The sequence below is a fragment of the Bombina bombina genome, chromosome 4 (assembly GCF_027579735.1).
Source record: "Bombina bombina isolate aBomBom1 chromosome 4, aBomBom1.pri, whole genome shotgun sequence".
Taxonomy (NCBI): domain Eukaryota; kingdom Metazoa; phylum Chordata; class Amphibia; order Anura; family Bombinatoridae; genus Bombina; species Bombina bombina.
The window spans coordinates 472344408-472361999 of record NC_069502.1 but is presented as its reverse complement, the minus strand read 5'-3'; the positions used below and the strand labels follow the sequence as shown (position 1 = coordinate 472361999).

Sequence of the window (17592 nt, the reverse complement as noted above, 5' to 3'; positions counted from 1 at the left end):
CAGAAAAATATATGCAAACTTTTATAGCCACTCATTAGTGCCCTATTTCCTTTTGTTAAAATAACACTATATAACACTGAGAAAAAAATACATAGCCTCATTATTATAATCAACATGGTCTTGCATTGTTCTATACCCATTTTAAGTATTGCAATATAACTAACAATTAGTATATTTCTAGAATTTACAATACGATTCTAAGAATATAACATTGTATTAACCACTGATTGCATATTTCTTAATGTATATATACCAATTTACAAAGGTTGTAGCTAATAATGATGTAACTAATTTACTAGTGTTAAATGAGTAAATAGATCAATTAAAAAGAAAGATTTCCATAATCTGATATAAATCACTGTTCTATCATTTAAAAATATTAATAATTATGATTATCATCTTCAAGCTGAAAAAAATACCTGTTATATTTAATAGGTTTGTGGTTGCAGTGATCCCAGTGATTGGATCCCACTATTGAGGAATCAATATAGTATCCAATTAATTCTTCTTGTTGTTTTGGTTTATCAAACTGTACGACAACTGATGTTCTGGTATTTCTCGATGCCAATATACGACCAGGAGCAGATGGCACAGCTATTAAATAAAAGTAAACATATAAATTTGGAATGAGAAACCAGGAGCACGTAACGCAGACAGATAAATCAGGAAGCAAGCACAGTAGGGTATTCTAGTTTTGCAGTACTTATATTCTGAAATTTCTGCTGAGCATATATTGGAATTTACTGTATGAAATCATAATATACTAGTTACTGTGCAATTTATACAAATCTATCTAAAATAAAATACAATAAAAACATGAACTTCTACAAAGAATATTACTTTTTCAAACGTTTATAGCTAGAATGAATAGGATAGCAGCTTTCTTTCAGTAATACGTTAATAAAACAAAGCTTTAGATAAATTATTATTGGCACTATCACTCTCTGTAGGAGTTTGCTACAAGAATGAAAGCAAGTATACCATCAAATTATTTATTTATTTTGTTTTCATTAAAATATGCAGTGCTACTAAAATAATTGAGGACAACTGATTTATCTTATAATCAAATTTCAAGATTACAGTCAACACTGTTAGAGTTATCCTTGTATTTGAGAGAAAGGCTGACCTGATAAGGAACTTTAAAAAATTAAATGGTGTTTAATACTGTTGCTAGAACCATTTAAATGTTTTCCTTAGGTATATAACATAGTACCATATAATTTTCAATTAAATCCTTACCCAAGCGCTCCTGTGCTTGTATGGGTGGTGTTACTTCAGATGGCTCGCTAACACCATGCTTGTTAACTGCAATTACTCGGAAATTATATGATTTTCCTTCTGCCAAATCGAATACTGCATAGCGTGGTGATCTTACTGGGATTTGTGAGTTGACTCTTTGCCAACTTCCACTACCAACCATTGACTACAAGAAGAAAGAAAAAAATCCAATTAATTTAATTGCTTTTTTGGGGCATAAGTATACATAAAAACTGCATTCATTATTAATAACTGTTGCTCATTAGAATTATATAGGATCATTAATTGCACACATGACTGAGTTAATATTTTGTAACACATAGTTTTCAAGTATATATATTTTTAACAGCAAAATGGTTGACTGTAAATTAGAATTACATATGCACACATACAATATGAAATGTTGTCATAAAAATAAATAGTGCAATAACATACAGCTAGGACTAAATATAAAAAAAAATCAAAGATCATATTTATGATTAAATATAATTTGGCAATTTTGAAAATGTGTAATACTGTTCATGAATCTAATCCTATACTGTGCAATCACATATTTCTTCAACAGCTTAAAAAAACAAACAATTCAAACATTTCTTTGTGTACATGTTGACTGGTTGTTCCAGAGAGCCAGTTTGGTGAATGGTTTGTAGAATATTTATAAATGATGATGAGAATGTCCTGTGAGGAAGGGTATTATATCTACAACACTTTTCTTTTATATAAAAATAGAGAGCAAGACCTATGTGTGCACTCAATTATTCACTTTTATTCAAGGGCACAATTAAGACATCAGAGGTGGTTTAATATTTTAAGAGTTGCTCAAGTGAAATGAATGCTAATCTAAAAATTAGTATACTTTTTCCGATTTTTTAAATGATAAATTCTTTATAATTAAACTATCATGCAGACTGCAAATGGATATGCAGGCTGCCTCTTGATGTTTGTTGTAGGGGTCTACATGTATTTACCTTAAAGGGGCATTACACCATCCTTTCATTTGTGTAAAATTTGTCTTTTGTCCCACGCTCCTTAGAGAGTCTAAGAACACAAAGGGCTCCATTTATTAAGCAGCAGATGCAGCTTCGGTGGCCCAACGTTTCAGGCTTGCCTGAAACGGAATTTAATAAGCAGCTGCTCCTTAAACTATCCACAAACCTTTTAGGTGGCAGATTGAATTTATCCCAATCTGATACGATTGTGATGATTGACAGCCCCTGCTAAAGGCTGATTGTCCACCAGTGAGTGAGGGGGATGTCATTGCAGAAGTATTTCACCAGAAATGCTTGTGCAATGATAAATCAGACCCTTTGTCATTACATATAGCCTTTCATAAACTCTCACTGTTTTTCATTTAAAAATATAGAAAATCTTGAGACTGAACAGACAAGAGAGACCTTCCTGATTTTATCAGTCTAAGGGCATTATTGTTTCTTTCATGATTCAGATAGAGCATGCAATTTTAAGCAACTTTCTAATTTACTCCTATAATAGATTTATTTGTTCTCTTGCTATCTTTATTTAAAAAGCAGCAATGCAAAGCTTAGGAGCCGGCCCATTTTTGGTTCAGAGGGTTATGCTTGTTTATTGGTTAGCCAAATGTAGCCACCATTAAGCAAGCGCTATCCAGGGTGCTGAACCAAAAAGAGGCCTTCTCTTAAGCTTTACATTCCTGCTTTTAAAATAAAGATACCAAGAGAACAAAGAAAAATTGATAATAGAAGTAAATTAGAAAGTTGCTTAATATTGCACGCGCTATAAATAAATGAAGGAGCACTTTCTGAAAAAAGGGTATTCAAATAAGTGTGAGAAAAAGGCCCTTTGGAAGGCAAGAAGTATGTCAAGAGATGATATTTTGTATAAAAAGAAAGAGAACCAGAACCAGATTAGATTCATTTCCACGTTTAATAACCAATGGGAGGAGGTCAGGTCAATAAGAATTGGCACCTTCTCACAATGGATGAGAAAATTGGAGAAGTTGTGGGGACTGACCCCGCAATGGTGGCTAGAAAGGCTTCGAGTCTGAAAGATAAACTTGTTAGGAGCCAGTTTAAAAGACGTCACTCAGACTCTGATTGGTTACGTAAGAATAAAAAAATAAAAGGTAGCTTTCCGTGTGGTCACTGTGTGTACTGTATACACATGGAAAGTACAAAGAAGTTTTCAGTTGATGGATCAAAAATATGACATTAGGTTATTTTTCAATTGCAACTCTGTGGGGGATATATACCTCCTGCGATGCTGGTGCCCGTTTTTTTATGTTGGAAAAACAAAAAGAGCCATAAAGGACCGGGTACAAGAGCATAGAGATGATATCACTAAACTGAGAGACACTGATGTAGCAAGGCATTTTGCTCGTGCACAAAATAGTGATGCACAGTCTCTGAGGCTTGTGGTTATAGATAATGGCATCTCCTCTGGGAGAGGAGGTGACAATAATAAAGATTTACTTCAAAAGGAAGCCAAGTGGATTTTTAGACTGAAGACTAGATTTCCACTTGGCTTAAATGATAAATTGGAATATGCCTGCTTTTTGTAAATTCTGTTTAAAAATGTCCCTTTCGATCTGAGTTTCTCTGTTTTCTCAATTGCATAAAATATGTGAGATTGAGCGCCATATTGACAGACCAGCACTGAATATGCAACACTGTAGCAGTAGTGACGTATATAAATGTATGTTATTAACTAGGAATTATGTTATAACATTGTTACTAACTGCATAGGAAGATGGGCAATCTGTTTACATGTTTAAAATCTTTAAGATGGTATAGCCCACCTTAAGGAGACTTCCTGTGTGGATTACCTGAGCACATACAGGTGCTATAAAAGAGATGGTTCTGAGAGATTTATTATGCCCTGATGAAGCCCCTGACACACAAGTCTATGGTGGGGGTGAAACATACGTGACGTTGGCACTCAGTGTGTTATACCATTTGCAACAATGTGGCTTTTGGATACTTTGCTATGAAGCTAACTTTTTTTGCAAGATAAACCTATTATCTGCTATATGTGGCTCTTTCAGCAAACAAACAACCAGTAGGAGGAGTTTCTGGACATCCGTGGTACACCCTGAATGAGGGGTTTGGATCGGACGTACCCTAGCTGGTGTGTGTGCACAGAACTGTGTTTATGGGACTTTGCTGTATTGGTATTTTCCCACTGGAAGTTAAACACATAGAAGCTGCTATACAAACCTTACACTTGACAGGCATGACAGCCTATGAGACAAAGATTTTCTGGAATCTAACCAACCAGAGAAGAGGTGTGTAAGATCACTAACTTGCCCACTTATGACGTCATCTTAGGTATCGGCATGTCTGAGAGGTGAAGCTGAATGGCGGTTAGTTTAAACGCTGCCGTAAACAGAGGTATACCTCCGGATCCCAAGCTTGCAAGCCTTCAATATCATTTGCGGACTGTGTGAGTAACTCTGACTAGTGATATATAGCCAAATGCTTTTGATCCTCGCTTTAAGGACTCTATGTGTACTTTGTATATGTTTATATGCATAACGGTTTTTCTTGCTTCATTTAGGTTTTAAGTTTTTTGCTAGATGTATGTTTTTTGTTGGTATGTTCAGGACACTGGACACTACCCGGTCAATGACATGTTTTTATAATCGCAAATTAATAAATTACAATTTGATTAAGGATTCTGTATGCAGTAATCCCTTTCTTTAAAGTGACAGTAATGTATGCCACTTGATTCTTTCTATATCTTTCTATAAAAAAACATATATATTTATAGTTTCTAATTACCAACTTTAATTACTTCAATATATACCACTACTACTTGACTATGGGTAGAGCTGGGAACCGTTGGGAATGTTGGTGGTAGACTGGTATCAAAATGTCTATCGCCTAGATTACGAGTTTTGAGCGCTATAGGGAAATTAAAATAACAAAAGTGGCGTTATTTAATCCCCTATAGCGCTGTCATTACAAGTTTTAAAAATCCTGGCTTGTGCGGGCGATATGGTGCTTTTAAGCTCCATTCCACACCAAAAGCAAGCACTGTTTTGACGTGCTCGTGCACGCTTTCCCCATAGACATCAATGGGGAGAGCGGGTCAGAAAAAAGTCTAACACCTGCGATCGCGGAAAGAAAAGCTCTGTAACGCAGCCCCATTGATGTCTATGGGGAAAAAGAAACTAACATTTAAACCTAAAATCCTAACATAAACCCTACGTCTAAACACCCCTAATCTGCTGCCAATGACAACGCCGACACCAGCCTATAGTTATTAATCCCTAATATGCTGCTCCTGATATCGAGCCACCTAAATAAAGGTATTAACCCCTAATCTGCCGCTCCCGATATCGCTGCCACTATACTAGTTATTAACCCCTTTTCCGCAGCACCCCAACAACGCTGCCACTATATTAAAGTGGTTAACCCCTATTCCGCTGCTCCCCAACATCGCCGCAACTAAATAAAGTTATTAACCCCTAAACCTCTGGCCTCCCACATCACTACCACTAAATAAATCTATTAACCCCTAAACCTGCGATCGCGGAAAGAAAAGCCCTGTAACGCAGCCCCATTGATGTCTAAGGGGAAAAGAAACTAAAATTTAAACCTAGAACCCTAACATAAACCCTACGTCTAAACACCCCTAATCTGCTGCCCCCGACATCACTGACACTTGCCTACCGTTATTAACCCCTAATATACCGCTCCCGATATCTCTGCCACCTAAATAAAAGTATTACCCCTAATCTGACACTCCCGATATCGCCGCCACTATACCAAAGTTATTAACCCCTATTCCGCCGCACCCCAACAACGCTGCCACTATATTAAAGTTATTAACCCCTATTCAGCTGCTCCCCGACATTGCCGCAACTAAATAAAGTTATTAACCCCTAAACCTCTGGTCGCCCACATCACTACCACTAAATAAATCTAGTAACCCCTAAACTGCCAGCCCCCTACATAGCAACAACCTAAAGTAAACTAATAACCCCTACACCTACCCCTTAACCTAACCCTAACACCCCCTAACTTTACCATAATTAAAATAGATCTAAATTAAATTTACAATTATTAACTAAATAATACCTATTTAAAACTAAATACATACTTACCTGTAAAATAAAACCTAAGCTAGCTACAATATAACTAATAGTTATATTGTAGCTAGCTTAGGTTTTATTTATATTTCACAGGTAAGTTTGTATTTATTTTAACTAGGTAGACTAGTTAGTAAATAGTTAGTAACTATTTAATAACTACTTAATTAAAATAAATACAAATTACCTGTGAAATAAAACCTAATCTGCCTTACACTAAAAACTTACATTACAAAATTTTAAAAAAACCTATCATTACAAAAAAAAATGAAATTATCCAAAAAAAATACAAATTATTCCTCTTCTAATACCCTTTAAAAAAAGACCCACTCCAAAATGAAAAAGCGTAATCTAGAATAAACTACCAAGGCCCCTCAAAGGGCCTTGTGGGGCCCTTAAAAGGGCCTTTTGTAGGGCATTGCCCTAAGTTAAACAGCTCTTTTGCTACAAAAAAAAACAAACACCCCCTAACAGTATACAATCCTCCACACCCCAAACTACAAAAGGCCCTTAAAAGGGCCTTTTGGGGGGCCCTTAAAAAGGCCTTTTGTAGGGCATTGCCCTAAGTTAAACAGCTATTTTGCTACAAAAAAAAATCAAACACCCCCTAAAAAAATACATTACACAAAATAGCAAACAATTATCAAAAATAATAAAAAATGATTCCTATTCTAATACCCATTAAAAAAAAAACACCCCAAAATAAAAAACCTAATCTAGAATAAACTACCAAAACCTAAGCTATCATTGCCCTGAAAAGGGCATTTGGATGGGCATTGCCCTTAAAAGGACATTTAGCACTTTTGCTGCCCAAACCCTAATCTAAAATTAAAACCGCTCCAAAAAAAAACTTAAAAAAACCTAAAACCCCCCGATGATCCATTTACAGTTTTTGAAGTCCCGCTTGAATGATCTTCATCCTGGTGGAGAAGTCCTCATCCAGGCAGCGAGAAGTCTTCATCCAGACGGCCTCTTCAATCTTCATCCCGGCGGCGAAGTCCTCATCCAAGTGGCGAGAAGTCTTTATCCAGGCAGCTTCTTCAATCTTCATCCAGACATCATCTTCTATCTTGATTCCGGCAGCTCGGAGCAGGTCCATCCTGAAGACATACGGCATGGAACATCCTCTTCATATGGTCGCCGCCGTACACTGAATCTTCAATGCAAGGTACGCGCTTCAAGATGGCATCCCTTGCATTATTATTGACTGAAAAATTTGAATCAACCAATAGAATGAGAGCTCCTAAAATCCTATTGGCTGTTCAAATCAGCCAATATGATTTAAGCAGCTCTCATTCTATTGGCTGATTCATCCACTGTAAGTGGATCTTCGGGGGATAGTGTTAGTTTTTTTTTAAGGTTTTTTTGAGTGGGTTTTATTTTTAGTTTAGGGTTTGGGCATGTTGAAGAGCTAAATGCCCTTTTAAGGGCAATTGGTAGCTTAGGTTTTTTTTAGAGTTAGGTTTTGGGGTAGGTTGTTGGGTGGTGGGTTTTACTGTTGGGGGGGTCTTTGTATTTATTTTTTCAGGGAAAAGAGCCAATATATTTGGGGCAATGCCCCACAAAAGGCCGTTTTAAGGGCTATTGCTAGTTTATTGAAGGCTAGGTTTTTTTTTATTTTGGGTGGGCTTTTTTATTTTGATAGGGCTGTTAGATTAGGTGTAATTCTTTTTTATTTTTGATGATTTCATTTGTTATTTTTCGTAATTTAGTGTTTGTTATTTTTTGTATTTAGATACGGCTAGATTACGAGTTCGGCATTAGCTTTAAAAAGCAGCGTTAAGGGGTCCTAACGCTGCTTTTTAACACCCGCTGGTATTACAAGTTTGGCAGGTACAGGTGTACCGCTCACTTTTCTTCCGCGACTTTTCCATACCGCAAATCCCCTTATGTCAATTGCGTATCCTATCTTTTTAATGGGATTTTCCTAACACTGGTATTACAAGTCTTGGAAGAAGTGAGCGGTACAGCCTCTACCTCCAAGACTCCTACCGCATATAAAAGTCAGTAGTTAAGAGTTTTATGGGCTAACGCCGGAACATAAAGCTCTTAACTACAGTGCTACAAAGTACACTAACACCCATAATCTACCTATAAACCCCTAAACCGAGGCCCCCCCACATCGCAAACACTATAATAAAATTATTTATCCCCAAATCTGCCGACCGGACATCGCCGCCACCTACATTATACCTATGAACCCCTAATCTGCTGCCCCTAACATCGCCGACACCTACATTATATTTATTAACCCCTAATCTGCCGCCCCCAACGTTGCCACCACCTACCTACAATTAACCCCTAATCTGCTGCCCCCAATGTCGCCGCTACTATATTAAATGTATTAACCCGTAAACCTAAGTCTAACCCTAACACCCCCCTAACAAATCTATTTTTAATAAATCGAAATAAAATTACTATAATTAAAGGGACAGTCTAGGCCAAAATAAACTTTCATGATTCAGATAGGGCATGTCATTTTAAACAATTTTTCAATTTACTTTTATCACCAATTTTGCTTTGTTCTCTTGGTATTCTTAGTTGAAAGCTTAACCTAGGAGGTTCATATGCTAATTTCTAAGACCTTGAAGGCCACCTCTTTTCAGAATGCATTTTAACAGTTTTTCACCACTAGAGGGTGTTAGTTCACGTATTTCATATAGATAACACTGTGCTCGTGCAGGTGAAGTTATCTGGGAGCAGGTACTGATTGGCTAAACTGCAAGTCGGTCAAAAGAACTGAAATAAAGGGGCAGTTTGCAGAGGCTTATATACAAGATAATCACAGAGGTTAAAAGTATATTAATAAAACTGTGTTGGTTATGCAAAACTGGGGAATGGGTAATAAAGGGATTGTCTATCTTTTAAAGCAATAAAAATTATTTTGTAGACTGTCCCTTTAAATAAATTATTCCTATTTAAAACTAAATACTTACCTATAAAATAAACCATAAGATAGCTACAATATAACTAATAGTTACATTGTAGCTATTTTAGGATTTATATTTATTTTACAGGAAACTTTGTATTTATTTTAACTAGGTACAATAGTTATTAAATAGTTAATAACTATTTAATAGCTACCTAGTTAAAATAATTACAAAATTACCTGTAAAATAAATCCTAACCTAAGTTACAAATACACCTAACACTACACTATCAATAAATTAATTAAATAAATTAACTACAATTATCTAAAATAAAATACAATTAAATAAACTAAACTATATTACAAAAACAAACACTAAATTACAAAAAAAAATATTGCAAGAAGTTTAATCTAATTACACCTAATCTAATCCCCCTAATAAAATAATAAAGTTCCCCAAAATAATAAAATTCTCTATCCTAAACTAAATTACAAATAGCCCTTAAAAGGGCCTTTTGCGAGGCATTGCCCCAAAGTAATCAGCTCTTTTACCAGCCCTTAAAAGGGCTTTTTGCGGGGCATTGCCCCAAAGTAATCAGCTCTTTTACCTGTAAAAAAAAAGAAATACAATACCCCCCCCAACATTACAACCCACCACCCACACACCCCTACTCTAAAACCCACCAGATCCCCCCTTAAAAAAACCTAACACTACCCCATTGAAGATAACCCTACCTTGAGCTGTCTTCACCCAGCCGGGCACCGATGGGGCAGAAGAGGACATCCGGACCGGCAGAAGTCTTCATCCTATCCGGGCAGAAGAGGACATCCGGACCGGCAGACATCTTCATCCAAGCGGCATCTTCTATCTTCATCCATCCGACGAGGAATGGCTCCATCTTGAAGACCTCTGGCGCGGAACATCCTTCTCGGCTGACGGACTAACGATGAATGAATATTCCTTTAAATGACGTTATCCAAGATGGCGTCCCTCGAATTCCGATTGGCTGATAGGATTCTATCAGCCAATCGGAATTAAGGTAGGTAAAATATGATTGGTTGATTTAATCACCCAATCGGATTGAAGTTCAATCCGATTGGCTGATTGGATCAGCCAATAGAATGCGAGGTCAATTCTATTGGCTGATCCAATCAGCTGATCGGATTGAACTTCAATCCGATAGGCTGATTAAATCAACCAATCAGATTTTTCCTACCTTAATTCCTATTGGCTGATAGAATCCTATCAGCCAATCGGAATTCGAGGGACGCCATCTTGGATGACGTCATTTAAAGGAATATTCATTCATCGTTAGTCCGAGAAGGAAAGGCCGAGAAGGATGTTCCGCGCCGGAGGTCTTCAAGATGGAGCCGTTCCTCGTCGGATGGATGAAGATAGAAGATGCCGCTTGGATGAAGATGTCTGCCGGTCCGGGTGTCCTCTTCTGACCATATAGGATGAAGACTTCTGCTGGTCCGGATGTCCTCTTCTGCCCCATCGGTGCCCGGCTGGGTAAAGACAGCTCAAGGTATGGTGATCTTTAATGGGGTAGTGTTAGTTTTTTTAAGGGGGGATCGGGTGGGTTTTAGAGTAGGGGTGTGTGGGTGGTGGGTTGTAATGTTGGGGGGTATTGTATTTCTTTTTTTTACAGGTAAAAGAGCTGATTACTTTGGGGCAATGCCCCGCAAAAAGCCATTTTAAGGGCTTTTAAAAGAGCTGATTACTTTGGGGCAATGCCCCGCAAAAGGCCCTTTTAAGGGCTATTTGTAATTTAGTTTAGGATAGGGAATTTTATTATTTTGGGGGGCTTTTTTATTTTATTAGAGGGATTAGATTAGGTGTAATTAGATTAAACTTCTTGTAATATTTTTTTTATTTTTTGTAATTTAGTGGGTTTTTTTGTAATATAGTTTAGTTTATTTAATTGTATTTTATTTTAGATAATTGTAATTAATTTATTTAATTAATTTATTGATAGTGTAGTGTTAGGTGTATTTGTAACTTAGGTTAGGATTTATTTTACAGGTAATTTTGTAATTATTTTAACTAGGTAGCTATTAAATAGTTATTAACTATTTAATAACTATTGTACCTAGTTAAAATAAATACAAAGTTTCCTGTAAAATAAATATAAATCCTAAAATAGCTACAATGTAACTATTAGTTATATTGTAGCTATCTTATGGTTTATTTTATAGGTAAGTATTTAGTTTTAAATAGGAATAATTTATTTAATTATAATAATTTTATTTAGATTTATTAAAAATAGATTTAAGTTAGCGGGGTGTTAGGGTTATGGTTAGACTTAGGTTTAGGGGTTAATACATTTAATATAGTAGCGACGACGTTGGGGGCGGCAGATTAGGGGTTAATAATTGTAGGTAGGTGGCGGCGACGTTGGGAATGGCAGATTAGGGGTTAATAAATATAATGTAGGTGTCGGCGATGTTAGGGGCAGCAGATTAGGGGTTTATAGGGATAATGTAGGTGGCGGTGGTGTCCGGAGCAGCAGATTAGGGGTTAATAATATAATGCAGGTGGCGAGGATGTCGGGGGCAACAGATTAGGGGTTAATAAGTGTAAGGTATGGGGTGTTTAGACTCGGGGTTCATGTTAGGGTGTTAGGTGTAGACTTAGAAAGTATTTTCCCATAGGAAACAATGGGGCTGCGTTAGGAGCTGAACGCTGCTTTCTTGCAGGTGTAAGGTTTTTTTTTCAGCCGTCTCAGCCCCATTGTTTCCTATGGGGAAATCGTGCACGAGCACGTTTTAGCCAGCTTACCGCTACCGTAAGCAACGCTGGTATTACAGGGAGAAGTGGCGCTAAATTTGCTCAACGCTCACTTTTCTGAGGCTAACGCAGCCATTCAGAAAACTTGTAATACCAGCGTTGTTTAAAGTGAGCGCTGGAAAAAAAAGGAGCGTTAGCAAAGCACGGCTTTACCGACAAAACTTGTAATCTAGCCGATTATTTGTAATTTTAGTAGTGATTTTTTTAATGTATAGTTTAGTTTTATTTAACTGGTAGTTTAATTTTAGTTTAGACTTAGTTTTTTTTAATTTGACAGGTAAGTTTTAATTTAATTTAAGATAGGGAAATTGTAATTTTAATATAAAGTTGGGGGGGTTAGGTTTAGGGGTTACTAGTTTAATTTAGTTTAGCGATGTGGGGGATTTCGGTTAAGGGGTTAATAGGTTTATTATAGTGGCGGCGGTGTAGGGCTTAATAACTTTAGTATAATGGGGGGATGTGGGCGTACGGCAGATTAGATTAATTATATTTAAATAGTGTTTGTGATGCGGGAGGAAGGCGGTTTAGGGGTTAATAATTTTTTAGTGGCGGTGATGTTGGGAGTGGCAGATTAATAGTTAATAAGTTTAATATAGTGTTTGCCATGCGGTAGGGCCTCGGTTTAGGGGTTAAGAGGTAGTTTATGGGTGTTTAGTGTACTTTGTAGCAGTTTAGTTATGAGTTACAGTATATGTTACAGATTTGTAGCGTAATACTCATAACTACTGACTTTAGATGGCGTTATGGATCTTGTCGTTTTTGGCTGTAACGCCATTTTTTTAGCTAGAACGCAAAACTCGTAATACCAGCGCTATGGGAATCCAAAGAAAAAACGTAATTTTTAAGAGTGCGGTACTGACGTTGCATTACAGGCTAAAAGGCTTGCGGTACAGCTAAACCGACAACACTTGTAATGGCTGCGTTAGGGAAAATGATGCATTATGGCCCATAACGCTGCTATTTGAGTCATAACGCTCAACTCGTAATCTAGCTGTATGTGTGTTATATGCTGTTAACATGGCTCCAAAGATTTTTTTGAAAAGACCAATATTTTATTATTTCTTAAAAAAGTTTATCTGGTTACAAACTTGTTTTTACATTTTTGTACACCTTGAATCTACATATGTTTTGCAATAAGATTAAGCACAAATTAAGCAGTCTTTATAAATTCCCATCATTAGCAGTAGGTAACCGTCACAGACTTGTCAAAATGCACTGACAGTGTTTCCAATTATTGATAATTGCTATGCTCGTTATATTAATGGGGATATTTTCTACATGACATAATTTGTTTTCTAAAGATGAGTAAAGGTGTATTTTAAGGAATAATTGGTAGAATAATTCTGGCAGAATTATACTTCCTTGCGGAATCCTACAGGTTGTTTTTTTAATCTAATTTTATTGATTATTAAAACTCAAATGATATTACTGAAGAAAGTCTACTGCCAAACAATAGCATTTGCTTAATTGCTTACCTACCAGATGCTAATTTTCAGCTTTAATTTTGTTTGCTTTTAAACAACATTTTATACCATAACAAAGATTAAACAAATAAAGATTAAAAGGACATGAAATCCACATTTTTTATTGTCATGATTCAGATAGAGCATATGATTTTAAACAACTTTACTTCTATTATCAATCTTGCTTCATTCTCTAGGTATCCTTTATTGAAGGAGTGGCAATGTACTACTTGGAAATAGCTGAACATATCGGTAAGCCAATGAAAAGAGGTATATTGTGCAGCCCCCAATCAGCAGCTAACTCCCAGCTCCTGAGCCTACCTAGGTATGCTTTTCAACAATCATTATTTTTCAACAGTCATTAATATATATAGTTGGTTTGCTTTCAACATTACAGTAAATCTTGTTTGGGCATGTTACTAACATGGATAACTGGAGTGCCGCTGTAATTTTGTTTGTATGACTAATCCTCTCTCCTTTCTACAGAGCACCCATGACTGGACTATCACTTGCTCACAAGATTTATTTATTTATTTATAAAATATTTTACCAGGAAGGATACATTGAGATTTCTCTCGTTTTCAAGATGCTGGGAGCTCTCGACTAATCTTACTTTTAATGTTATTTATCTTGTACCTGGCTTTACATCCTTAACCTCTTAAGGACATATGACAGAATTTTTCTGTAATAAAACAATTGAGCAAACTTAAAGCTGTGTCCTTAAAGGGTTAATAATGCAGTCAACCGAAACACATTTTTTTTCATGGTAAGCTATAGGTGATTTTGATTCCTCATGTTCTTCTATAGAGGAATTTTTTAACATGAATTTAAGAACTATATGATAAGTGATGTTTTTAAAAAATGGAGGATGTGCTAATTTCGGAACCCCAGACATGGTGGCATAAACGCCTATTAGAAACATATATCTCAGAAAAAAAATTATACCTTGTGGTCTACGTATAACGAAATTCCCTACTTGGTCAAAGATTTAGACTTTAAGACAATGTAGAATGCTGTGTTAACTGAATATTCACTTTAAAGGGACAGTCTACACCTATATTAACGTTTGCCCATACCTTAGATTGTGTTCCGATTGTCATAACTCACCCCTTCAACCCCAATGAGTCTGCTTAAAAAACGGAGTTATTCAAAATCAAAAGTTTGATTTCAATCGTTACAAATGGCCGACAAACTCCGCCCAATCCCTTCTCCTCCTACCTTGAACTCGTCTTCTCTTTGTAGCTCATACTCGTGCACGTAGCAGCCACTGACGTAATTACCGTCTAAACACGCATGAGCACCTTTATGGAAGTGAGTAAACGGAAGTCCGTCTGCGCAGCTGGCAATTAACCAAACCTATGGTTGTGTGCAAATTGAAAATATGCTTTTGTTCCGGATTTTTTTTTCCTCTGCTGGTGCGCATGCGCGAAACAACGAAAGCGCAAGACCGATTTTTAATCAGTGATCAACTTTTGATTGGAGCGTTTGATTGGAGACAGTCTGTGATGTAGTTTATAGGCGGAGCTGGTCGGCCATTTGTAACGATTGAAATCAAACTTTTGATTTTGAATAACTCCGTTTTTGAAGCAGACTCGTTGGGGTAGAGGGGGTGAGTTATGACAATCGGAACACAATCTAAGGTATAGGCTAACGTTAATATAGGTGTAGACTGTTCCTTTAATTAATGCAATTGTTGATATAACATACAACTCATGCATTAGCCGCACAGCATCAGCAAATTTCAGAGTTACAAAGAGATATGAATATGTTTGTTAACCAAAATGAATGCAATCTATTAAAATGACAGTATCCAAGATTAAATCTGAGATTGATAAGTTAAAATTGAATAAATTTGACAGGGATAGCCATGATTATTATAGTGATATTGTGTATAGATGGCCTAGCTTTGAAAAAAATATATATTTTTCAAGGGGGGTGGGCATAACCTACCTAGAACTAGATCCTGTAATATTCGGTCTGGTCCTGAAAGTCAAGCTCATCACTTGGTTGATTATCTGAATCATAATGATTGTGGTTTACAATTCATATACCTGTTTGAGGTTGCCTGCTTGGATCTTCAACTAAGTGGTGATATTGATAAGGATATCATATTTTCTGAACTTTATAGAAAACAAATAGCATCTAATACCCTTTTGCATACTAAGAGTTCTTATACAAAACTCTGTAGGTTTGATATAGCCAAAGGTCAATTTATGTGAATAAAATGTAATTGTACCCATAAATCAACAGTTCTTTTTACAGATAAGACTAGAAAGAATAATAGTCTTCATAATAGACCTACTTTTGTGACCACATATATTACTTAATATGATCAAGTGTGCAATATTATTAAAAATAATCTACCCATTTTATTGGGGGATACAGGTTTATTTACAACAATAAGACAAGGTTGTCAATTTGTAAGTAAACAGAAAAAAACTCTTGGAAATATTTGGCCCCTAGTATGACTTGGAAAAGTAATAAAAAAGAATACACAGTCAAGTTGGCTAAGTTTCAAGGTCATTATAAATGTGGGGGAAGATCATGTAAAGCCTGTGACCATACTTCAGTTTGTAAGACATTCCAATCTTATGTTACCCAAAAGGTATACACACTTGACACATGAACCAACTGCAGAACAAGATTTGTTGTCTATTTGATCTGCTGAAAACACTGTAATTTTCAATATGTTGGTAGCACCATACGTGAGGTCTGAATGAATACACAAACACCTTGATGACAGACAATGTAATACATTGTTCTGCGTTGGCATCTCATTTCATCACTAAACACCACGGTCTAACAAACAATCTAAAGTGGTGTGTGATAGGGAAAGTTAGGAGACACCCTAGAGGAGGATATATGGAAGCTTTATTATCTAAAAGATAAGCTTTTTGAATTTTCAACTTACAGACGTGTTTCTCTGAGCTTCAATATTGAAGCAGATATAATTAATTTTTAATAATAAAAATTATGCATAGGTGCTGTGTCTCTTTAATTCATTTAAAAAGTAAATCTATTTAAAAGCAAATGTATTGTAGCAAAGGGCATATATTAATTCTGTTTGACACAGAACATATATCATATCCTGAAGAGATATAATCCGTTCATGCTTTATCGTTCTTGATATTATATTAAGTTACACTGTGGTATTGTAGTTATAATTATGTTAAAGCATTTATTTGCTTGTATATATAAATTATGTTTCTTTGGTTTTATAATGTGTAAAGTAAAACAGTTTATATATATATATATATATATATATATATATATATATATATATATATATATATATATATATATATATATATATGTGTGTGTGTGTCATGATTTCAGATAAAGATGATTTATATGTCAATAGTTTAAACATTGTTTGCTTTGCTACTTGTATGTAATATATTAAACATGTTATTATGGGACATTGTGTCTTTAAATGTAACAACTCCTTTGTAATTGTGCGATTCAATTTGCACCTTTCAAACTAGGTTGATTATTATATATACTAGTCCTAAAGCCCGTCTACATGGGCCATTTTTTGCAGTACAGCGGTCTCTCTTTTGCTCTTTCTCTTCCCCCTCTCTTTTGCTTTCTCCCCCCTCTCATTTGCTCTCTCCCCCCTCTCTTTTGCTCTCTCTTCCCCCCTCTCTTTTGCTCTCTCTCTCTTCCCCCTCTCTTTTGCTCTCTCCCCCTCTCTTTTGCTCTCTATCTCCCCCTCTCTTTTGATCTCTCTCTCCCCCTCTCTTTTGCTGTCTCTCCCCCTCTTTTGCTGTCTCTCTTCCTCTCTTTTGTTCTCTCTCCCCCTCTATTTTGCGCTCTCTATCTCCACCTCTCTTTTGCTTTCTCTACCCCCTCTCTTTTGCTCTCTCTCTCCCCTCTCTCTTTTGCTGTATCTCTCCCTCTCTTTTGATCTCTCCCCCTCTCTTTTGCTGTCCCCGTCTATTTTGCTCTCTCTCTCTCTCTCTCCTCTCTTTTGCTGCCTCTCTCCCTCCCTTTTGCTCTCTCTCCCCTCTCTTTTGCACTCTCTCCCCCTCTCTTTTGCACTCTCTCCCCCTCTCTTTTGCGCTCTCTATCTCCCCCTCTCTTTTGCTCTTTCTCTCTCAGCTCTCTTTTACTCTCTCCCCTTTATTTTGCTCTCTCTACCCCT

The 17592-nt window shown here is 36.3% G+C and overlaps 1 protein-coding gene across 3 annotated transcripts in view; it reads right to left on the bottom strand.

Moving 5' to 3' along the window:
- The window catches only part of MYOM2 (myomesin 2), a 302384-nt gene that overhangs the window by 145979 nt on the left and 138813 nt on the right, over positions 1–17592 (bottom strand). For all 3 annotated transcript variants that reach the window (XM_053710368.1, XM_053710369.1, XM_053710370.1), the window contains 2 exons: positions 1240–1423; positions 420–594 (listed from right to left, as the gene is read on the bottom strand). In XM_053710368.1, coding sequence (XP_053566343.1) covers positions 420–594; positions 1240–1423 — 359 coding nt within the window. The remainder of the gene's footprint in view (positions 1–419; positions 595–1239; positions 1424–17592) is intronic.